General features: G+C 36.8%; 1 protein-coding gene across 13 annotated transcripts; it reads left to right on the top strand.

The window, feature by feature from the left end:
• The first annotated feature begins 4159 nt into the window (after positions 1-4159).
• LOC116786294 (coagulation factor XI-like) lies at positions 4160-21535 on the top strand. Of its 13 annotated transcripts, none has more exons than XM_032686767.1 (15): positions 4226-4504; positions 5065-5123; positions 7706-7733; positions 8402-8508; positions 10038-10197; positions 10729-10838; positions 14227-14386; positions 15139-15248; positions 15331-15490; positions 15619-15734; positions 16108-16282; positions 17865-18040; positions 18347-18442; positions 19712-19851; positions 21191-21535. In XM_032686767.1, the coding sequence occupies exons 1-15, from the start codon at positions 4497-4499 to the stop codon at positions 21344-21346; spliced, it is 1761 nt and encodes a 586-aa protein (XP_032542658.1). In that variant the 5' UTR covers positions 4226-4496; the 3' UTR covers positions 21347-21535. The 13 variants fall into 13 exon arrangements, 10 of the variants coding, with proteins under 10 accessions (XP_032542668.1, XP_032542667.1, XP_032542666.1 ...); XM_032686766.1 differs by having other exon boundaries at positions 4227-4504; positions 7571-7733; XM_032686772.1 differs by lacking the exons at positions 19712-19851; positions 21191-21535 and adding an exon at positions 18905-19071 and having other exon boundaries at positions 4193-4504; positions 7571-7733.
• The last annotated feature ends 2353 nt before the right edge of the window (positions 21536-23888 follow it).

The raw sequence follows: 23888 nt of genomic DNA, 5'->3' as shown, positions 1-23888 counted from the left end.
TTTTCAGGGGGTTAAACAACAAACTTTTACTGGCAAACTTCAGAGAATAAGGGTACTTGGCAAGTTTCCTTAAAGCAACATTCAGTCAAAATAAAGCATTTCACAGAGCATTGACTTAGCAAACTCTAGCCCATCCAACTCCCAAGTTACCCAGATTTCAAGACAGGGAAATTTGAAGAAGAAAGAGAAAGAAAGGGGAGAAAGAAAGACTAATAATCACTGCTTGAATTCCAGCACGACCTCAGCTCCTATAAATTGCAAATGGGCCACAACCCTGTGTATTCCTGTGCAATTGCTTTTATTGGCTCTGGTCTCTCTTCTCCTAGGTGGGGCATTCAGTGTGCCAGTGGCTAATAGCCATTCTGGGCTGGACTAGATCTTGAGGGGTGAGGGGTGTGGAGCAGTGCACCATCCCTTCTTGGCTGAATTTACCCTGCTCCCCCTTGCAGCCCCCCCCCCCCCCCGCTTTTAGTTGTTTTGAGGCAGTAATCATTTTCTCCACTCTCTCACAGGCCATGAAGGCAATATACACAGTTTTTTGCTAATTGAAGTTAAAGATGAATCACAGTGATGGAATAAAGTGCCTGTGAAAAGTTTCTGACTGTTGGTACCTTCAGGACAGGTCAAAACCTGTTACAGGCCACACAGCTTTTTGGAAGCTCTGAAAAAGCTGATGGCTAGAGCAAGCTCAGGTCTTCTAGCTGATCTGCCCTTTACTTGTGCCCTATGCTTTGGGACTTCTTTTGGCTGGTGTATGTTGCTCTGGCATGGTGCTTGGGGCCATACAAAGAAGGGAGCCCGCCGATAACCACACTTCTGTCTTTCGGTGCTGATGCAGCTGTTGCTCTTGCCCTATGGTTGGCAGTGAGGGTTTTTGGTGTGCTGTTGCCTTTAGGTTGTTCTGGGGCTTTGGGCACCCTGCAGAGGGGAGCTGGATGAGAAGCTGGAGGTCAGAGCTGATGCAGCCAATATGGCTTGGTCCAGTCTAATATGTTCCAAAGTAACAAAGGAGTAATCGGTCTTTACTGGTTTTGTTGATCTTTTGTCTGTTTCCGTGTGCCCTTTTAACAACACTTTGTGGTTTAGCACCTGGATACTTCCGTACTTTGTAGAATGTCATAATAAAGAGAAAATAATTTCTATGTTTTCCAAGTAAATTAAAGGTTTCCTTGAACCTGCCAAATTCTTTATATTCTGATGAACCTAGATTTTACCATTTTCTGAGGATCTTATAAAAAGAAAGTATTTAATTGCTGGTTTACATAAATGAAATTACAGACCTTGACAAAGAGTTTGTAATTGCTACCTTTATTTTGCCCTTAAGAAAAAAAAAAGTCATGTAGCAATGGTAATATGGCTGCATTCTTCAGCCTTCTTTTTCAAATTGGCTTCATTTCTGTATAATAACAAGAACTTAAGTTTCCAGGGCTGAATGTAAACATTGTTTTCTTTATAATGAGATAACTTAACCTTCATATGTTAATACACAGAATACAAATGACAAGTGTTTTCTTAAGGAATTATTTCATACTTTCAGGTGCTCAGCAGTGTGAGCTTTCAAGGTATACAAGATTTGCATCCAAGATATGTTTTCTCATGACTTTTGGTATGTAGTTGAAACCTGGAGAGGTACCTCATGTTTTCCTAAACTATGTCCTTAAAGCTGAAGACTTTCAAGACTTCCTTTTCTTCTGTGGGATTTATTATGTAGAAACAGTTTGTAAGATAGACCAAATTATAGCAATTCTTTCCATAAGATAATTTTTTTTACTTCTAGCTATTCTGGCCAATATTTTTTCTTGCGCCTTGTTTTTGTATCATACTCTTCTCATATAATGAGATCTCAAGTAAATTATAATTTCTTTATGATCTCTGATGTGAACAAGAAAATAATTGAGACAAAAACTAGATAAAACTGTAATGAGAAGCTCATTATTAAAAGTGCATGGGCTCAAATACTGGCCCATGTTGCCAAAGGGGAAAATCCCTATTTAGTGATGCACATAGTATCTTTGCCAAGATAAGCACTGATTTAATCCTGTAATCTTTGTGTTTGAAGCTGCTCTGAAATGGTGGTGACCTCTCATCTTCAGTTGTGAAATTTGGTTTTAAAGCAGTCTGAGGCTGCTAAGGAAATAAATATTGAGGAAAAAAAATACTGAAGGTACTGAACTTTCTACTGGGATAGCAGAAATGGAGCATATGAGTGTTTCTGGTTAATGGTTTACAGCTGTTATGGAGAACACTGAGAATAAACCCTGTGTAACATCTTGTGAGGTTCTGCTTGAGAGCTCCTGCAGATACCTCAGAGGAACTAGAAGTTTCCAGCCAGCTTGACACAAACTGCCTTTTGGCATCTGAAAGCTGCATGTTTGGACTCATGCAAGAGATGGACTAATGGTGCTTTCTAGACATCCACCTGCCTTCCTGAATTTAATCCTCATGCTGTAAAAGACAAAACTTCATATGTAGATTTTAGTACACTGCTGCAAACAGATAATTTTGCCATGTGTGATCTAACATATTATCTCCTCCTCTTCAAGCAGCTAAAACACTCAATTTATCATCAGTCTGCCCTGTTTTTCTGTTTATTTGAACTGTATACCTTATTTTTCCAAAAGTGTGGAGTTGGAGTTTTTTGGGGTTTTTGTTTGTTTGCTTGTGTTTTAATAAGATAGTAGTGAACTGGAATAACTGCCCAATATCTGACCTGGAAAGCCCAGATGAGAAATAAAACGTGAAGAAATTAAGTCCTTGGAGAAAAGTTCTAATCCTTTTGTGCCACCAAGTGAAATGCATGCAGACATGCACACAAACACACACAAAGGCAAAATAATTATTAGTATACAGGTTGAGCAACACAAAAAGTTGTAAGTTCAGCTTGGTTTTTTTATAAATATTCTGATAAGTGGTAGGTTTTGTGATTACTTTCATGGTGATGAAAACTTCGTAATGTGAAGTAAAGGTGAAAATTTTTCCAGGGGTGTGAAAGATTATCATCACTTTTTGGATGAGAAAAGAATTGCATATTTGTGGTTATACAGGAAGGCTTCAGTGGTGTTGCCTGGCAATGGTGTGGTGTATTTTTCCAGAGCTGTGTTCCCATGATACCCATCCATCCGGTGACCGATATAAAAATCTGCTTTTCTGAGTTAAAGGTCAGTGTACAGACATCTTAGTCTCAAAACATTTCATGTCACAGGACTAAACTATCGATGTGTTTTTCAGTAAAGACTTCTAGCACTCTCACTTTTGCACACGTAAAACAGAATAGAGCACATAAAAATGAAAGCTGCTTACTGAAAACAGTTGAGTCCTCTCCTACAAGCCTGTCAGGGCAAAGCAAATTCATACGTGGGAGAGTATGAAGACTTTATCTGAGACAGTTCTTCTATAAGGAGGAGTTGTAGACCTTGCTGGCCCTTGAATCATGGAGAAGTGATTTCAATCATCAGGATGCTCAAAAGGGTCATAGTTGGGTGGAATGTTTTGATCTTGATACTTTCTGAGTTGAGTATATATGTCTGTCTTTTCCATATTCGATTTAAAAGAAAAGACTAAAAAAGACTGGGGAGAAAGGAAGAGCCATTCCTTAGGCAGTTTCACTGTGAAAAAAACCACCTTTTTTTCTTTTTTTTTTTTTCTCAGATTTGAAAGATTTTTTTTTTGGCTTTTAACACGTATTAAAAAGAATAATAGAAATCAAAACAAGTGATTCAGATAAGCTAGAAATTAAGTTTGACTACTTGTATTTATATTTCATATATCTGCAAAGAGGCTTGTGTTTTTTCTGCTTTCTGGCAAACTGAAGACACTCTTTGTTGAATTTAGCAGCAAAAACAGGAGTGTGGAAAGGCCGACAGTGAAATTACTTGGAAGATGTAGACAGGATAATTTCTGTGGAGGAGGAATTGAAAAGGAGGAATGAGAACTTGAAATGATGTTAAGAGCACATAGTTGAAGTATATATCTGTGTTTGTCGAGGGAGTACCTCAAGAAAATGATGTACTAATAAGAAAATATAGGTGATGATTCTGTCCTCAGCTGCTGTAGTTTCATAATGGTGTTGTTTACTTGGGTCTGAGTTACTAGTCTGACTAATTTCATGTAGATTCCCCCACTCCAGCTCCCCCAGGTCAGGATTTACTCTTGAGACAGATCTGGTTCCTTGTTTATGTGGGTTCCTGTGCTAGCAGCAGATACTCTGACTGTTCTGAATCAGAGATTTGCCTTTTATTTAAAATGCTATGAAAGAGGCAGATGCTCAGCTGTTGTAAAACCAGAACATCTATTTCAGTGCAGTGTGGATGATGGATGTTCTGAAAATGGGTCCCAAGTTCAGTAACTATCGACAGAAAAGGTAAGGTACCCGTTCAAAGTAAATATTAAAGATAAGTCACCATTGCAGGCACAGTAATATTTAACACGAAGTGTGGACTTCTTCTTTTTTTTTTTTAGTAGAGCATAAACTTTACCCATGCATCCAGACCTACTGTATGGTCAGGTATGTAATTGTTATTGAAACTGGTATTCAGTGAAAGGTTTTCATAGCAACAAGACAGTGTATGTTGAAATATTTATGACTTGTGTGGTTAATTTATTTGACTATTTCATAGCTTAAGTTGTTGCATGTGAAAAGAAAGGGTTTAGAATTCATATAGCATATACCAGAAGAAGTGAGTGTGAGTAATTTGTTTGCTATGGGGATAACAGTGTCTACTAAACTATCAGGAGAGTCAGGATTAGTAATATCATTTCAATGTAATATTGCTCCCAGTCTAAGCAAGAATAAATATTCTGCTGTTAAAAAAAGTTGAAATTCTTGAAGTGCTTATAAGCTTTGTTGCTTATAAGCATAAGTAAAGGGATAACTTTTGTTACTCTTACTACTTTAGATATACCAAAACTGTATATCACAGCTGTAATTTGTAAATTTCAAAGTAATATTGAATTAATGGTGAAACAGTACAATTGTAAATCAGTGTTACGCTTTGGGGTGCCTTATAAAACTAGTTATACACCCTTTATTTAACACATCCTAAATAATAATTTTGTGTTTTTTAGGATGATTTGGATTTATCGGACTTTTAATTTCATTTTCTTACTTGCTTCTGTTTACAGTGGTAAGTGAATCTATAATTTCTGAGATTGACACACAGGGTAACACAACTCTTATAGGTGGGGAGATGATAACTACAGTCTGGTCCTGAGAGAGCTGTTTTGATTCTGCTGGGTTGTGCTTAGTTAACTTTGGGTAACTCGCATAACCCTGTTATCTGACATGGAACTTTCTAATGGGGCTTTACCGATCCTGTCCTGCCACCCCCATTGCAGTAATGTGTGCTGGCTGCTGTAGGCTCAGTGTGGCAGTGCTGGGTTAGCTCTCACTATCTGCCGCTTCCTGGCTGCAAAGGAGCCTCAGACCTTTCCCCAGATGCTACCCTCAGGTAGGAGGCAGGACTGATGGGCAGCCTCACTGTGAGACACCAGCTGAGCTTCAGAACTAACATCCTTTTTTATTTTTTTTGAATAAGCAAACCCCACCAACTTCAGTGATACTCACATGTTGCCTTTGTGTGAAATTACTCATGTAAAAAGTATCTATGTAACACCTATGTACCATTGTGCTTGAAAGACTATTGCAATAACAGTGAATAACTCCAAAACCAGTTGTTTTGTTGTAAATGGTTTTTAGAATTCTCTTGGTACTCTGGAAAATTGATAATTGTACATTTTTTTCAGTCTGTGTTAATGATTTACTTTGTCCAGTTAGCAAAAGTTAAACTACAAAAATTGCATTATATTTCTCTGAAATTCCTTTTGCTGATAAATTATAACTAAGGCCTGACACAAGTTAAGTTCAGTAATGTATTACCCGTTTTCTCAGACAACAATTAGGTAACAGCTTTTTAGCAAAATCTCTTTGATAAATGTAGTATTATTTAAGAAAATATTTTTCCTGGCTTTAAATCTCAGCAAAACTAAAATCTTGGAAAATTTCTGAGGGCTAGAAAACATTTTTATTAAATTAGCGTGTTCAGAACTGGCATAGTTCTACATGGTGCATAGTTTTACAGCATAAATAAAATTTTTGTGTGTTAATTTACACTAGAAGAAGATAAATAAGATCCAAAATATCTGATACAGCAAATAGAATGCAGTTAGAGTATTCTTGGAGTAGAAAATGCTTTTCTGTTAATGATGAAGTTGGGCAAAGAAATTCTACTGAGAACAACAATTACCAATTTTTAGAGAAATATCTTGGAAGTATACATACCAGAAAAATATGGATATTTATAAAGTATAAATTTTTATTAATAAGAAATTCAGCTTTGAAAAATATTAGGATATCTAGCACATTGTCTAGTAATTCCTTGCTTTTTCCTTTTTTTTTAAAGTGTATATTTTACTTATGTGCAGGAAACATAGAATTGCCTATGTATAGTTTATAATCACATTAACAAATAAAATCCACTTGTAATATTTTAAAACTATAAAGTCCAATATGATAGTTCTGTTTATTTTCATTTTAAATAGTGTTTGATACATTATGATTGCTCTGTAGTAACAGATTAAACCAGTAGATAAAATGTCTTCGGTTAGGTTTTCCTCCCAGTCTGTAAAATTACATTATTTTTTCTTTATCTTTTAGCTGAGAAAAAGCACTTTTGTAGATACAGGAATAAAAATTGGCATATTTGCTGGTTTGCTACTTCTTTTGGAGGGCAAATTTGAGAAGAGAGTGGTTTCCTGTGCAAAGACAGTTTTCTTATGTGTTTTAACATGGAGATCTTACAAGTGCCTTCATTTTGAAAGATGGGAGCGGGTTGCTGCTTAGGTACCTTTGTTGCATGGCTCTGGAGTGTGAGTGGTTGTCATTACAGAGTTCAGTAGGTCATTCAGAGTTCAATATTCCTGCAGATGCATGGTCATAGTTGAGCTCATTTTTATTCTGGACCATTCTGAGATGCTACTCCTGAAACAGTATTTTCTTCATTGTAAAGCAAGTTAGGGGGTTCAAGGTGAAGTGTGAGGGAGCAGAAGGTTTATGAAATGCTCTGAGTCATTGAGGCTGTGTACAGTGGCACCGCCTGGGACTCTGGCCTCAGAGCATCACTGAACAAAATAGGACTGTCTTTACATAAAAGTTCCTAAATCTTTTTGGTCTCTACATTTCCTCCTCCTCGTTTTCCTCGTAATGGTGGTCTCTCTCAGAAGAGGCTTCTGCTACTCCTGAGATCTGCCATGCGATGGTACTTTCCCTATCTGCCATGCAGATATGGCCTATCCTGCTGCTTGGGTTTCTGCCTTGGCTCAAGCTGCCCTGCTCCAGCATTGGGTATGAGGCAGGGAATGGGGGGAGACACCCCAGGGAGTTTTATTTCTGCTGGGGAGCAAAGATGATATTCTCAGAGGAACTGTACTACTCACCCCCCTTACCCACTTTTCCTGCCAAAAGACTTTCTTAAAAGCCAGGTCCATGACAAAGAGGAGCAGTGGCTTCATCCTCTACTGCTGAACTGCATGCTCCCATCTCTAATAATTGACACGTTTTGTTATTCTGCATCAGAATGTGTGACTCAGATCTATGAAAATACATACTTCCAAGGTGGAGACCTCACTACGTTTTTTACACCGAGTGCCAATTACTGCCAAATAGTGTGTACTTACCATCCTACTTGTCTGTTCTTCACCTATTTGCCAGCAACATGGACTAAAGATCCTGCAAAAAGGTAGGATGTTCATGTACATGTCTATTTTGCTGGCCTCCTGTGATAATTTAGAAACTTGGTAACATTTTGACAGAACACAGGCACGCAGGGAAAGATACAGGGTTGCCATGGAACACTGTGTCATGTATCTCTAAAACTGAGATCTTAGACTAATTGCTTGAATTCAGAAGGTTAAATTTGACAATACCCAATTTTTCACACTCACATACCGACCCTTTCAAGGAAACAGAAGTGACTCTGCACTCCCTCCTTTGTGCCACAGATTTATTATTCAGAGACAGTGTGAGTAATTTCACATCTCCAGTGGTCCCCTCTACTGTTCCCCACCCTCTCTATTTAGCATATTTTTCTCACAAATAAGAACTTCTTTAGCCTGAGAGAATGAGGTTGTCCTTCCTCTCTATGCCCAGTGCACTTCTGTCCTCCAAACCCTGGGCTCTGCTTCTCGCCTTATTGAGACCTTTTGGAGCTCCCACATACACGAAGTATTGTCGTCTGCCACCAGTACCAAGAAAGCATATGTGTCTCTACCCTATTTTTCTTCCAATTATACATGTCAATGTTTTAATATAGGGGGATGTTGGAGAGCCTGCATTTCACCTGAGAAACAATTATGAAAGTCTGTGTTGTACTATAAAAGCCATTAATTGCTGCATTTTAAAACACAGGTTTTCCTGCTATTTAAAAGACAGTGATACAGAAATGCTGCCGAAAGTGGATATGGAAGGAGCTATCTCTGGACATTCCTTAAAACAGTGTAGCATCCAAATTAGTGGTAAGATATGGTTATTCACATGCATGTACTTTATGCTGTGTATTGGGTGGCAGCTGTTAAAAAATTAGCATTTTGTAAAGAGTAATAGAATCAGGGAAGCAGCCAAGCAGTGATTTGTATGGTCTTTGCCAGATTGCTTTCAAACACAAATGTCAAAAAACTCCACTGGTTTTAGCCTTCAGGCCCAACTATCTACCACTGAGGCTCCCCAGATGACGTGACTGTTTCATTTGCTAGAGGCAGATGGGAATGCAGGCTTTAGCTGCTGACTCCAGTTCTAAAGACTATTTTACTACTACAATTCCACTCCTGAAAGCTGCTCATATGACATGTGTGGCCCTGTTTTATAACTCTGAGGTGCAGATGCCCAGGAAAGCAGAAGTGCATTGTCACAATGTGATGTTTGTACCTTCATGATTCTGTGTAGTAATTTATTAGCAGCTGCATCTTTTAGTGTATGTGTGCTGTACATGAAGTCTTGGTTTCAGCATGCCGTGTCTTTGAGTTATCCCCAAGCATATTTAAAGCCTAATAAATTTCTTGGTTTAGATAGGCTTTAAACTTGCGCTGTAATAATGATGTCATCAAAAGGAGCTTTAAGCATAGCATGGTATTTTAGAAAAAGAGAATAAGGAAGAATATTCACTTCCTGTCTATGAGGACAAATAGTGTCTTATGGATGTCAGGCTAGTTCTTTAGTTTTGTTGGTATAGTGCCTCAATGTGGCAGGCAGGACTAAATGGGTTTTTATGTGAGTTCTCCATTGCAGCTATTATAAAATAAGTTGTGCTTGCTTTAGTTTGCCACTTGCCTTTCAGAGCAGTCAGGTCTTTTAAAAGCCCTTTCCTGCCAATATCCTGTCGTGCTTATATTTCTGAGTAGCTTTGACCCAGAAGAAGAGATTTCAGTGAGATGTTATTCTTTATGCTATTTAGACTAATTAATATCGCTGTAGTTACTCTAGAATCAGACTAATGTCACTACAGTGAAAATCTTTCCATATTTATTTAAAAATGGCTCCAATCTTTGGCTGACTTATGTTCTTTGAAGAGAACTCAATGACCTGCATTTCAAACTCCACAGTCCCAATTCTCCCTCTGTGAAGTGTAAATTAAATATTCTGGCTCAAATTGGAGATGTTTGTTGCTTATAAGGACAGAATTTGCCATTTAAACTGCTCTGTGAATTTGGAACTGGGAAAGTATGTTTTAGTATTAATCTCAAGTTCTTACTTTGCTGAATATCAATTTGCTCTCAGTCAACCACATTGGTTAGAGCCCCTCTCTCATGTAGGCAGAGGCACTGTCAAAGTCTGACAGTTTGCCATGTGATACTATGCTAAACCTATGTTTCTAATTTAATACTAGAAGTATGTATGAAGTGTGATGTAACTGAAGTGAGTGTGGGATGTAGAATGTGGATTATGAGGGCTGTGTTTGTACACAAACTATCTTTTGGGCAATTTGAGGTACGGGATGGGGTAAAGAATAGAAGTACATTTTCAGAACTTGGTCTCTCTTTCTTCACAGCCTGCAGCCCAGATGTCCATGTAGGACTGGATATGGAAGGGAAGATTTATGATATTGCTACGGCTGATAGCTATCAAGAGTGTCAAAAAAGATGTACCAATGACAAGCATTGCCATTTTTTTACATATGCCTCAGAAACATTTCACAATGCAAGCTTTTGGTAAATACAGGTTGGATCCATTTCCTTGGACAGCACTGTGCTTTAGTAGAGTAAATCTCAGAGCAGTCTATGGTGCAAGAATTACTCAAGGATATTAATTTTATTCCTCCTTGCAATGTTTATTCACACTTACAGGTAGGAAAATATCTTTAGTCAGTTAGCTTTCATTTGTTCATTGGTGAGAAAGACAAACTTGATTATTATTGCACTGAAAAAATTTAAAATTGTCTGGAGATACTGAAATGCAAATTATATTGTTACGTGTGCAACATTATTGCTCTGTTAAATCTTGCTCTGCTTATTGTTCTGAAAACAGCATCATCAGAGCAGCCAGAGAAATTATTTAATTTTTATCAAGCTTATTTTTGAGCTCTTGATCTGCTCGAATTTGCAAGTTAAACATTCATAATTTGAAGCCTGTTCTGGGGGTTGGACCATGCACCATGATAGGAATTATAGATCCAGGAGGATGATTTAGTCCAAGGAAGAAGGCCTGTTTTCTTACCACTTTCTTTATTCCTTATCACTCAGTAAAAAATGCTTCTTGAAACATACCAGTGTTGGAACTCCAACCAACATAAAGGTGCTTGATGAGGTTGTGTCTGGATTCTCTTTAAAGCCGTGCCAGCTTTCTGAATTAGGTAACTATTTAAAATCTCTGATTCAGTTTAGTTTTAAGGGTTATGGATGACGAAATGCAGTCTATCACTGACATGTATAAATGTTTCATTGTGTAGAATAATTCTGATATAGTCTTATCCTTACAAATGTAGTTTGTAAGGCACAAAGGAGGTTCATCTCTTTTTAATTTTTCCATATAATCATTTATCTTACAGAAACAGTAGCCTGTTTTAAAGGTCTAAAGAATTCTTTCATACAATTAGCTTGATGAAATTGTATGTTATTTTTGTATCAGGTATATCAAAGTCAAAATCAGAAAGGAATATAAAGCTTTCTAAATTCTGTTTCTATACTCTGTATGCACTTGAAAATTTTAAATGAAAACCTGCAGCTTTCTAATACAGCTGGCTAATATGAAGGGATATATTATGCATTTTGTGGGTGATTTGTATGAAAACACAAAGTCTGTGCTTTTTCCTGCAATCATTACCAAGGCAAAAGTCTCAAGAGTCTAAAATCAAACAGTGTGAATTATACCTTCTTTAGCTCACACATAATCTAGTTTTCCCATATAAATCACATTTTGTAGAGACTATATCAATATATTTTTTTTCTATACCAATGCATTTTCTTCAGACTCTGCTAATCCTACTGTAGGAATAATCTTTGGAAGCTACTGAAAAAAATCAGTTTTGTTCAGATCTTAGCAATTAAGACAGTTCATAAAAAATTAACTGTAAAGAATAAAAAAAGGAAGAAAAAGTTTTGCAAAGAGAAGAAAACAATGTAGCTATTCCCTCCCTAGGAGTATGGGATAGAATAGAGGCAATATTTTTTATTTTTGCCAAACTCTTGCTTTAAGATATACTAGAAAGACAGTCATTCATGATTAGAAGAAAAATCACAGTACTCAGGAGGGTCCTACTCACAAACTTTGAGAAGAATGGGGGGACTGTAGCATATCTGCAAACAATAGAATTTTAAGTAAAAAAAGTAAATCAAAAGCTATATGAGACTTCATCAAAGACATTTATGGTTTATGACAGTGATTACATGGTTGTAATGATCCATCACAAATAATCTGAATTTCTCAAAGCATGCGTATTGTGTCTGGCTGAGATGGAGTTCGTTTTCCCACAACAGCCCTCACAGTGCTGTGCTTTGCACTGGTAGCTAGAAAGATGTTGATAACACACCAGTGTTTTGGCTACTGCTGGGCAAGGCTGGCACAGCATCAGCACTGTCTCTCCAGCATTCTCCACCTCCCCATCAAGGGACTGGACGTGGGTGAGATCCTGGGAGAGGACACAACCAGGCCAGCTGACCCAAATTAACCAAATGGATATTTCATACCATATGGTGTCCGCTGAAATAAAAAAGCTAAGAAAAGGGGGAGAAAGGGAGGGACATTTGTTATTTACAATGTTTGCCTTTCTGAGCAGCCGCTACATGTGCTGAAGCCCTGCTTCCTGGGAAGCGGCTGAACATCCCTCGCTGGTAGGAAGAAGAGAATAAAATTACTGGGTTTTTTCTCTTGCTTGTGCACGCACAAACTTTTCCTTCTGCTTTAGTAAACCACCTTGTCTAAACCTACGAGTCATTTTCCATCTTATTTTCTCTCCCCTGTCCAGCTGTGAAGGGGGAGTAATAAAGTAAGTTGGTGGGCATCCAACCAAGGTCAACCCACCGCAGTTCTTTTTTGGCACCCAGTGTGGCTTTTCCCTATTATACTGTCTTTATCTCAAATCACGAGTTTTCTAGCTTTTACCCTTCCGATTCTCCCCCCAGTCTTACTGGTGCGGGAGTGAGCGAGTGGCTGTGTGGGGCTTGATTGCTCTCTGGGGTTAAACTACAACAGCATGTGAAAGTCAATCTTGTTCCTACATGTCTTTCCTTACTCTCTGTGTTTTGTGAGTGAAGCAAGAGCAGAGAGAGAGAAGAAATAAATTATGTGGTCATAGAAGCCTAGATAGTGCTGTTGGATCAAGAGGTCATCTAAGGAGGTCAACTGTCCTAATCCAAGACAGATCAACTGTACCTGTCCAGATGGAGATTTGTCAAATGTAGTCATAAAAACTCAGTACCATCTTCTGCCTTGTTGTTTTGTAAATATCTGAAATGGGTTTATTTGAATATTTGTTCTAGTATTTTTCTGACTTTATTTAGTTTATTCCTTCCTGTGTGGCCATTCATTTTATGCCTTTGCCTTTCCGACTTTGTCCTTGCACACACATACTATTATAGCAATAGTTCTGTATTTCTGCCCTTTGCAAGGTGCCTTCCTTGAGGTCATTTCATATTGAACAAATGATCACTGAACGTGATCCTTTAGATCATGAGTTAGCTTCCCAAACTTTCAGATACACAGTTGTGCTTTAAATATAATTTTCTTTAGAAACTGTCCATTTCTTGAACGCCATTTCCACTTAACAAGGGGTCTTATCCACTAATTGTCAGAGTTAATTGACTTATTTTATGGATTGCTGGTTTTATTTTCTTACTGTTCTTATTGTGTAATTACTACCCAGTATTGTTGTCCCTTCATGCTTATGTTTTCTGAAAACCTCATGAAATTAATAGAAGTCACATTAAGCTCTACCTCTCCCTTTCTTTTTTTTTTATTTTCTGGTAAGATGTTCCAGTATGTATATCTATAACAAACTGGGTAGTGTTGACTTGGTTGCTGTACTTTCTCAACAGCTGAAGTTTTCTGCTGCCACCAAGTCCTGTCTTTTGGATCTTTTCACTATTTTTACCATCTTTACAGCTTAATTGGTTCAAGAAACGTCCACTGTGCTGGTGCTTCCTTTTTTTCTCTTTTTATTGTTGCATTAGGATTCTAACTAGGACTGGAAGTATGTCTCTGGAGAAGGCAACTAATTAATTTCTTTCTAAACATGCTAGTACTTCCTGTAACTTCTATATCCACAGTCTAGTTATGTGAATTATCCTGCCAAGCCTCTGTTGTGCTATTTTGGTCATGTCAGAGGGCAGAATATACAGAAGTCCTACTTATTCTGCCTGCTTTTCAAACAGTAAAAGCTAAAGTATGAAGAGGATCATTCTATTATTTTTCCTCTAGTTTTCCCATGATCCTGTTAGATATACCCGTTTAAAATTAATTTAAAGCTTTCCCTATTAGATTAGCAAATCTGTACTGTATCACATAATTTCTCTTTTTTTCTGTATGAACATTATGCCTCCTCAGTAGTACTCTCTATGAGTTTACATATTCAAAAATGTTCTTGAGAAACAGTTTTTGGTTAAAATGTTGTGTTATCTTTCCATCTTATCAATCATGGAAGGGAAATGGGAATAAAGATAGAAATGAATAATTTGTAAATCTCAGTATTCTGATGACATAACAAAGTCTTTGGATTTTTTATATTTTGTTCTTGTTTTATACAGATTGTCAAATGGACATTTTTGATGATCAAGAGTTTTCAGGAATTAATATTACAAGTTTTTTCACTCCTGATATTTCTGTCTGCCAAACTATTTGCACATATTTTCCAAAGTGCTTGTTCTTTACATTCTTTACCAGGAAATGGGAAATAGAATCCCAAAGGTGAATATGACAATCAAATGTAATTATCTATGTAGATTTTTTAAAATTTATTTTTTAAAAAGAAAGTCTCTTTTTTAAACACTAATTTCTGAAATTTGAGAAATTTTATGTTAAAAGGCTATTTGCAGTAAAACACAGCTTTTTATGGTTTTTTTTTCATAAGTTTATAATTTCCTGTGCGCATTTCATCTCTTTTCCAATACGATAAGGGCTTTTGTATTGTGGTTGCATATCTGGTCTTAATCCCAAAAGGTCATCAAAAATACTGTGAGCCTCCAGACTGCTTTAATGACTTAAAGCTGAATTTTATGACATTGTTAAAAGAGTCATATGGTTTCCAGGCAGGATAAATTTATTTACCTGAAAAAATTTTTCAGTGAAATTTAGAAATATCTCTATTTGTCTTCCTTCTTTCATACACAAACTAGAAGAATAAAGTTTCAAAGGAATTCCGGTGAGAAGCAAAGCTGAGATGGCGTGCATCACCTAAACTCACTCTTCTACATATGTATAAATACTGTATAACCTTTAGTAGCACAGTTATATGCCATTTCACAGTACTATGAAACCTGCCTCAATTAAGTGTGAACTAGTGAACTTAGTGAATGCATTTTCATGTTAAATACTTTTACAGATTGAGACTTGTGAGAAAAAAGCATATTTAAGAAAGAAACTTCTCTTACCAGTACCTAAACAATTATTTTTAAGATGTGATAACAGATTTAGTTATTGTAAAAAATATTTCATTTTAGAAATCTTTGCCTTCTGAAGACATCAACAAGTGGGATACCAGAGGCACTTATATCACGAGAAAATGCTGCATCAGGCTTTGGTCTCCTAAATTGCAGAAGATCTTTTCCTGGTAAACAATAAATTACAATAAAAATACTAATTTTGAATTAAATTAATTAATTCTGATGCTTGGACTCCACTCATTCTTACAGCCTGCAATTCTCGCACTTACACGCATATGGATTTTTTTGGAGATGAACTTAATGTCACTTATACTAAAGGACACAGAGCTTGTCAGCAGGTTTGCACAGACATGATCCGCTGCCAATTTTTTACCTACTTTCCCCTCCAAGATTCATGCAATGACGAAAGGTGAGATATATTTTTTAAAATGTTCAAAGATTGCTGAGATAATCATTCTGCAGAGGTGGTGAGAGGGTAATGGAAGTGTTCTGCGTTAAAAAAGTACAAACTAAGTCTTTGCATTAATTCATTGACAGAAAGTGTGAGTGTCACCTAAGAATGTCCTCAAATGGATCTCCAGTCAAAATAGTGCATGGGCCAGGAAGGATCTCTGGATATTCACTAAGATTATGTAAAAAAAAAGCCAGTACTGGTAAGTAAAACTTCTTTCATGCAAGAAAGCCAGTGCTTCACTGATTTCAGTATAGGGGGCCAAACAATTTTTTTTTTTTTTAAAGTGGTTGCACTGAATTGGTTGCACTGTCCCAATGGGTCACCTTGTGAAGTTGGAGTGTCCTGAAAAAGTGAAGTCAGCCAGGTCTGCACATTGTAAACACCAGCAGTAGCACTGTGAATTTGGTTTAAATAGGCTTTATGATCGTAAATCATAAAGGGATTAGAATGTATCATGTATCACCTTCTTCTCAATAGATGGTCCTTATTCAGTGATCAGCAGTAATCTCATCGTCATTTTTCTTTGGTGAGTGCAAGTTGTCCCTAAGCTCAGTTTTGAATTGTTTCTGTAGTGTGTATGCAGCATTCTGCAAGAACTATTAGGATTGTCGGAGGGACAGACTCTTCCCCTGGGGAATGGCCATGGCAGGTCAGCTTGCATGTGAAGTTGTCTCGTCAGAGACACCTGTGCGGGGGCTCTATCATCAGCAACCAGTGGATTCTCACAGCTGCTCACTGTGTCACGAGGTGAGACCTAAATGTAAACGTACAGATAAACCCGAAAATTTAGTCGCATGTGAGAGAAATTGAGATCTACCTTTCAAGATAATAACAATGATAACTAGAATAAAACAAATGGTTTTAATGTAACCAAAAGGTGAACTTTTCAGGTAGACAGTTCATCTTCTTAAAGTAGCTGGAACTCCATACTTTGTCCCTTTGTAACATAGTATTGTACCGCTGATGCTAAATTATTTTAATGAATCTAGAAGATAAAATTGTAAAGCAGACAGCAGATGTTTACAGAACCTTAAGCACTCTAATGAGATATGAGCTTTTTCTTATTGTAATACCATATAATCTATCAAGAAAAGTCTGTAGCTGGGTTATTACATTTCATAAATTTCAAATAAGTTATCTCAGAGATTTTTCTGTACCACTAATCTGATAGTTTCAGCAGCAGGGTTCTCAGCAGTGTAACCTTTTTGACCAGGACACACCATAAATCTCTGAGTCCAGTTAGGCTGCTGCTGGTACCTGATCATTACATGAAGCATCAAGAACACAATTGTCTTGGTTTATTTTAACAGTTTTTAATCCCCCAAATTTTATAAACCAGTGAATTAATACCCTATTTTTAATGGAGATTTTCAGATTTAAAGCAGTCAGACCTAAGACTGATATTTTGCATAAACTGATCTATTGTTAATCAAATTGCCATCAGATATGGGTTGTGAAGTTGTTTACATTGTGAAGGGCTGATTTAATTGTCATGTAGTTGATCCATTTCCTTTGTTAGATTGTCAGCACCTGTAAAATAGATTATCCTGCCATTTACAAAATGAAATGGAAGTCTACAATGCAGTCTGATGGGAGAAAAAGTACAGGTAATGGATAAAAGGATTGAAAGAAGAGAATGTTGACCCAGCATCATGATCCAAAATCAGGCATTTTTACTGATGCAGTGTAGTATGTTTCTCATTACTTTTTCCCTCATGGAATAATATTACCATTATTTTGCCTCCAGTGGCAAACTTTTATAAAGTGGGTAAACTTTCTAAAAAACTCTCTATAAAAATATCCTTTACCTACTATCCAGTGTAGAAGTTACCATTATAGTAAAAGGCAAAGGGAGAATATATACTTGCAAAATAGCAATAAAAATAGACTTTTTAAATTGGAATTTTTAAAGCCCAACTAATATTTATGAATTCATATATAAAATCTTCAAAAATATTGGAGTTTATTTAAGACACTTTTTGCATCTTCTTCATTGCATGTACCAAAACTTCTAGGTTGCCTTAATGGCAGGTAGAATGTCACAATGAGATATCCCTTAAACTTACTGAAAATAAACTTAGAATAATAAAGATTAGCTGAAACCTTTCATATATGTCTATGGTATTACACTTTCTAATCTATATTTACATGGCTAGTGTCATTTTCCCAACTAATAAATGTCAGAATAGACTACTTGAATTTATATTACCAACCCTATTTTCATTACTAGAAAAATTGTGTTGGAATGAATTGAAAAAATCACATTAACTACTTCAGGGCTTGTGTTAGATTTTTAGCCACAGGCTGACTGTTTGTCTTTTTCCCTCAGTCTTGCGAATCCCAACAGTTGGCGTGTTTATGCTGGTATTTTAAAACAATCAGAAATAAATGAGGATACACCTTTCTTCAAAGTGGAAGAGATTATTGTTCACCCTCAGTATAAATACGCACAGGCTGGATATGACATTGCTTTAATGAAACTTGCTAAGCCTATGAATTTTACTGGTATGTAGTGTATTGCAGAGGAAGTCTGAAAATGTGCAGGATGACACAGGGCTGGCATTGCTATGGCAGTGCATGACACCTGGGCTGGCTTCCTTTAATATGCAGTTAGAGGGGTTTGAGGAGGATCTCATTTTGTTGACTTTGAAAAGAAAATGGGTGGCTTTTATTTATGTGATGGGAATGATATATAGTATAAGGGACAAAGCATAACCTGGAGTCTATCATCAGGGGTCATATTTGACCCTATTTGCCTTATTGTTGTAGTTGTCTCTGCTGGTCAAACTAATACTTTTAATTGTATTTTAGATCTTCAACTACCTATTTGCCTGCCATCAAAAGAAGACGCTAACGTATTTTATACTGACTGTTGGGTAATTGGATGGGGTTACAGAAAGGAAAAAGGTACAGAAAAGTATTTTTAAACAGTGAGTTCTTGTATTTGTAAAATTCATGTATTTGAAGAAAACCCAACCCCCCTTTTTAAAAAAAAAAAATCTGCTCTATTCTTAGGTACCATTGTTGCACTGTAATATAATTCTTAATTAGAAACGAGCATTGTAATATTATTCTTAATTGGAATCTATTTCTATTAAGACATCATAAAACATAAAGACATAAGAAATTATCATTAAATAACTCCATACTCTGACACAAGAATTAATTTTATAAATTGTTCAATTCATTAATTTGAACTATGTGAGAATTCAACTTTAAATATATCCTGTCGAGCTCTCAAATATTTTTCCTTATATTCTAGATTAATCTACTGGTAAAATCCAGTATATATCTGGAATGCACACCCCTTTTCATGGTCCTAGCTGAAAAAAGACAGCAAACTTATCATTGAACTGTTTTGAATTACAGCCTGCACATAGTCCATGCTTTTTTTTGATGTGATTGTATTCATATGACTTTAGAAATCGGAGATTGAAGTATGTTGCTTTTATTATTCTCAAGATTAATTATAAACAATGCCAATTACTTGAGTTTTGATAGTGATGAGGTTTGAGCTCCTCTGATTTTATATGGAGATAGGCCAAAAAGCTCCTTATTATCAAAGTATGGTTTTACATCTATATACTTATTTATATTTTTATATGTCATCTTTATATGTTTATGTGGATAAATACCTATTTAAAGAGTATCTTTTCCTTTATACAGCTATTTGAAGGTTAGAGTTCAATGTGAAATCTAACAAATTTAGGCAAATATTGTATAGACAAATTTCTTCTGTTAATTTCTAAGAAAAGGCTGCTTTCAAATAGTCTTATTTATTCTATGTGCAAGTTTCTCCATCCTGTACTAGGACATAGAAGAGCACAGATTTGGCAACTGGGAGATTCCGATGTTACTGCAACACTTTACCAGGAAATAACAGTTACTAAAAGCATACTAATGGCAGTGCTGCAAGGACCAATATCCTGAGAGCCATACACATATGAGGATTCCTTGCAAATCACAAGGAATTTTTGAAGCTTGTCCAGTCATAAGAAAGAAAATGGCATTATAAAAGCATTCAAATTAGAAGACAATTCACATTGCTTGTAACACAAAGAAAGGAAAATTGGTGTCATCTATCAACACTAGAAGCAGTGACCTCCCACTTTGTAGTATCAGTTTATGGGGAGGTTTAATTTTAACTTTTCTCTGCTCATATTGCCTTTTACATAGGTCGAGTACAAGATATTCTTCAGAAGGCTCCCATTCCCCTCATGTCAACAGAGGAATGCCAGGCAAGGTACCGGAAGCGCAGAATAGGTGACAAAGTCATCTGTGCTGGCTATGATGAAGGTGGAAGGGATGCTTGTAAGGTAATGAAAAACAATAGCTATATATTCTAACCATTTTTTCAAATATATAATTGAATACTGTAATTATTTTTAATTGCTATTTGAAAAGCGTGGTTATCAGTAGAGCTGTTGATTAACTTGTCACTTTTCCTTATCAGAAGCACTGAAAATCAAGGTATGTGGAAAATATTTCTTATGTCACACTGAAACCTTTAGAGATAGATTCTAGGAAACTCTGAGTGTGGATATATAGATACCTCAACCATTTGTGGAATAAAACAGTATTCCTTCAGACTATCAGAAATGCAAAGAGAGCAAATATAGCATCTCAAAGCATTTCTCCAATAAAAGCAGATTTCCTATGTAGTGTTTTATTTCTAGACATGAAATACAGTACTTGAAAGCTTATTTTAAAGCATCCACCTGTACAAACCAGAAGGGAGGGTGCTAGCAATGCTATTAAAATGCATGGCCAATAGAAGGCTAAAAACAACCTGTGCAAACTGCTCTGTTTGTTATTAGAATTGGAAATGTCACAACAGTGTGAGTTCAGTGAGCCAAATTCTCCCCTCAAGTGTAAACTCATGCACTTCCATCAGTTTAAATATTCTGAGCTAATTTATGCAAGAAGAAAGTATTCTGATTATTAAGATTAAATTCTCTACCAAATAGTTTTCACTGTAAACATTTAACAGTTAATATTTTTGTGTTAAAATGTTACTATTACTATTACTATTATTGATATTGAGTAATTAGGAATAAAAATTTCCCCTATACCAATTATGTTTTCTTTATCTGATACAGTGTACCAGAAGATGGAGATGCTGTTTTATAAAAATAACACGCTTGCTATTGTCTTAACAACTTACAACAACCACACCGAAAGACCTTATGTTCAGAAAGATGGTTTAGGAATAGGAAAAGAAAACAGAGAAGTGTTTTATCCTGATGGGGAAAGTCACTCAAACAAGATAAACCATGTAGAGAACTGAGATTTGCATACTAAAAAAAAGCCATAAGAGAAAACATTGCCAAATTTACTGTTTTTCTTACTTGCACACATAGTCTTCATTGGGTTTTAAATCACTGCATGCAGACAAGTAAAGGGGGAAGAAAGCTAGTAGTTTTGAACTTTCATGGTAAGTAGAAATTATTTGTAATGACTAGAAAGTATTTAGAAATCAGTTTACAAAAAAATCAGAAAACCTGCTACATACATTAAGTGAAAGGGATTGAAATCTAGGCAGTTATGCTGGTGTTAACACTAAATGATGCTGATTTTATTCGAGGCTTTCTTTGAGGTTGAAATACTAATGAGGGCTCTTCCTTGCATGCTCTTTCTTTTTCTCCTGTGACACAGGGAGATTCGGGAGGGCCACTGTCATGCAGGCATGAGGAGGTGTGGTATCTGGTGGGCATCACCAGCTGGGGTGAAGGATGTGCTCGCCCCTGGCAGCCGGGAGTCTACACCAAAGTTGCTGAATATTCAGACTGGATTCTAGGAAAAACTACATAGCATGAGCATTACTGACTCGCTCAAAGTGATGCTGTGGAATAACAACCCTAAGAGCAACATGATGAAGCATATCAGCGTTTTTTAAATGGTGTTTCTTGTTAGCCCGGAGTGTAAAAGGATTGATTTAAAAAGCAGAAAAGCAGGATTGAATGAATTTTCCTATTACTAAATAAAAACCAGTAATAAAAATAAACTCTGTGGTCACTTATTTGTCAGAAAAATAATATGGTTGAACCATGGATTTCTTCTGTCCTTGCTAGCTTAAAAGAGGAGTGGATGAGGTTGTAGGACATATATGGACCTGGGAGCTGGGAACTACTAACTTAAGAGGTTTGAACACAGCAATGGGGATTTCCCTCCGTTGTCTGAACGTGTCTAAAATGGGCAAACAACTTACTAAGGGACTGAGAGAAGTGAAGCTGAGACAGAGAGATGCCTATACTTTTGCATACTTGTTTCCTTAGGGAATTAGCCAAAAAAGTAGCAGTACTAACCAAGAAAACAAAACCAGAGGTCTTGGCAAGCTCTTCAGTAATGGTTTTGTAAATAAGGTATTAGTGCTGTGTGTGAGTCAGCACAGTCAGGCAGAGGGAACAATCATAGATCCATGGCTAAAATGCAAAGAGTAAACTTATTCCCATTACCTTGTTAACCAGAGGATCCCCAAAGCAGTACCTGGGCAGACGTATCTGGGTGGCCGCGGATGCCATTAAGCCAGTTCATGCTACAAGATCCCCATCCTGCTGTTCCCAGTGGTCTACCAAGGGTTCATGCGTGTGTGATTTGCCATCGTACTGTGATCTTCACTGTACTTTGATCTTCTCTGGACCAAGGCAAGGAACTTAAGCATGTCCCTTAGGGTCCCTCCAAGTCTACCAAACACCTGTGTTATCTATACACAGATGTTCTCAAGGCCCTCAGAAAGTAAACAGGAGTAGACATAATATATATGTTTTTCTACATTACTACTTTCCAGAATTTTTGCATTCCCAGCTGAAAGGTCTCTTGGTTGTACTTACAATCCTACTCAACAGTCTTCTGCTTTTAACCCATTCCTCCCAATGCTCTGTCTTTCACTTACCTTACTCTAGTTTCTGTGGAAAATTTTGTGATAAGAATGATAATGTGAGTCTCTTTCTTTTGAGCCAGAGTATTCAGAAAATCAGTAAAAGAATCCCCCCCCCTTTAGAGACATCATTAGCACAATATATTTTTATTTTCCAAATCCCTAGCTCTCCTTGATTACAGAAATGACTTTATCATTTTATCATATCTCCTTTTTTTTTTCTCTTTTATCATTTCTTGTTACTCCATGTCAGGTAGCAGATATGTTTAATGGCTAAAATTAACACTAGTGTGAGAGACAGCAGTGAAATCTATTACTTTCTCATAGTAAGAGGCACCATTTCACCCTGCATCAGGAAGGAGAGCGGAGAACATAGCACTGTATTTGCAAACTTTATGAGCTTGTTTCCTAATAATCTACATTACCTTAATTGCTGAAAATATGTTCCAGACACCACACTGGGAGGTAAACAGCAGGAGTGTCTTTGCAAGTAAATGAGGTCATGAAAATTAGAAATTAAACATAATATTTATGGGAGAAAACAATTAAGCTGCTGAAAATTACTTTTATGTTTAATTTTTTATGCTTTATTTGTAAATAATACTGAGAAAAATAATGTAATTGCACAACTACAAGCTTATACTCTGTGCTTGAGCATCCAAAGAGGCCCTAAAGTCAGAGTACTTCTCAGGGTGTGCAGTGCTAAGCTGACTACAGTCAACAAACCTGAAATCCCAAAGCTGTATTCAAAGGCTGAGGAGATGATTTAGTTTGTTTACTTTTAAAGAATTAGAATTCAAAGAAGGGATAAAACCAGTCCAGATTTAAAACAAGGGGAGAGGGAATGATGCTGCTGCAGGCACATCTGAGAAAAGAAAGGTGCTGCCTTCCCTCTGACCCACAGTGGACTCCTGGTGACAGAGGCTTGTGTTGCTGGGGTTGCACAGTTCTCAAGGTCTCATGCTTTGGATGTCCCTGTGCAGGATGTAGATGTTCAGAGTGCCAACAGGCAAAGTCTGGTATGTGTTGGGGGAATTGGATCAAGGGTGAGAGGGGAGGCATATCACTGTGCTGGGGTTTTTGCCAACATTGCAGAAACAGAGCAGGAGATAAAGGTGGGGGCTGATGTCCTTTTCATGCTGTGTTTAATCCACAGATGGTTTAAAATATCAGCAAACCTCAGACACGCTGTCAAAAAACTAGAGACTGTAGTAACAGACTGAGAAAGAGTAGGAAAAAACAGAAAACGGGAAAAAAAAGAAAGATTCCTGGCATTCAAGTATAGTTCTGTCCTCAAGGGGAAGGAGTGAAGACAGCTGGAAAAGAGTTGCTGAATTAAAAAAGGAATTGCTTCAGTAGGAAAACAGAGGCTGAAACTCTCTAAAGAAGAATCATCAGAAGACTGAAATACTTGTCTGCCATACTCAAACTGTGTATTTGCTAAAGAGGATATGCAATGTCAATCTGATAACCCTT

Source organism: Chiroxiphia lanceolata, chromosome 4, assembly GCF_009829145.1.
Source record: "Chiroxiphia lanceolata isolate bChiLan1 chromosome 4, bChiLan1.pri, whole genome shotgun sequence".
In the NCBI taxonomy this organism is placed as follows: domain Eukaryota; kingdom Metazoa; phylum Chordata; class Aves; order Passeriformes; family Pipridae; genus Chiroxiphia; species Chiroxiphia lanceolata.
Note: the sequence above shows the minus strand (reverse complement) of the source record. Positions and strands in the feature narration are given on the sequence as shown.

What these genes read in the sequence shown, in the direction of transcription:
- LOC116786294 (XM_032686766.1), top strand. An exon ending in ACTTGCTTCTGTTTACAGTG is followed by an intron (nt 5,124 to 7,570) that starts GTAAGTGAATCT and finishes ATTCTGCATCAG; the next exon opens with AATGTGTGACTCAGATCTAT. An exon ending in TTTCACAATGCAAGCTTTTG is followed by an intron (nt 10,198 to 10,728) that starts GTAAATACAGGT and finishes CTTATCACTCAG; the next exon opens with TAAAAAATGCTTCTTGAAAC.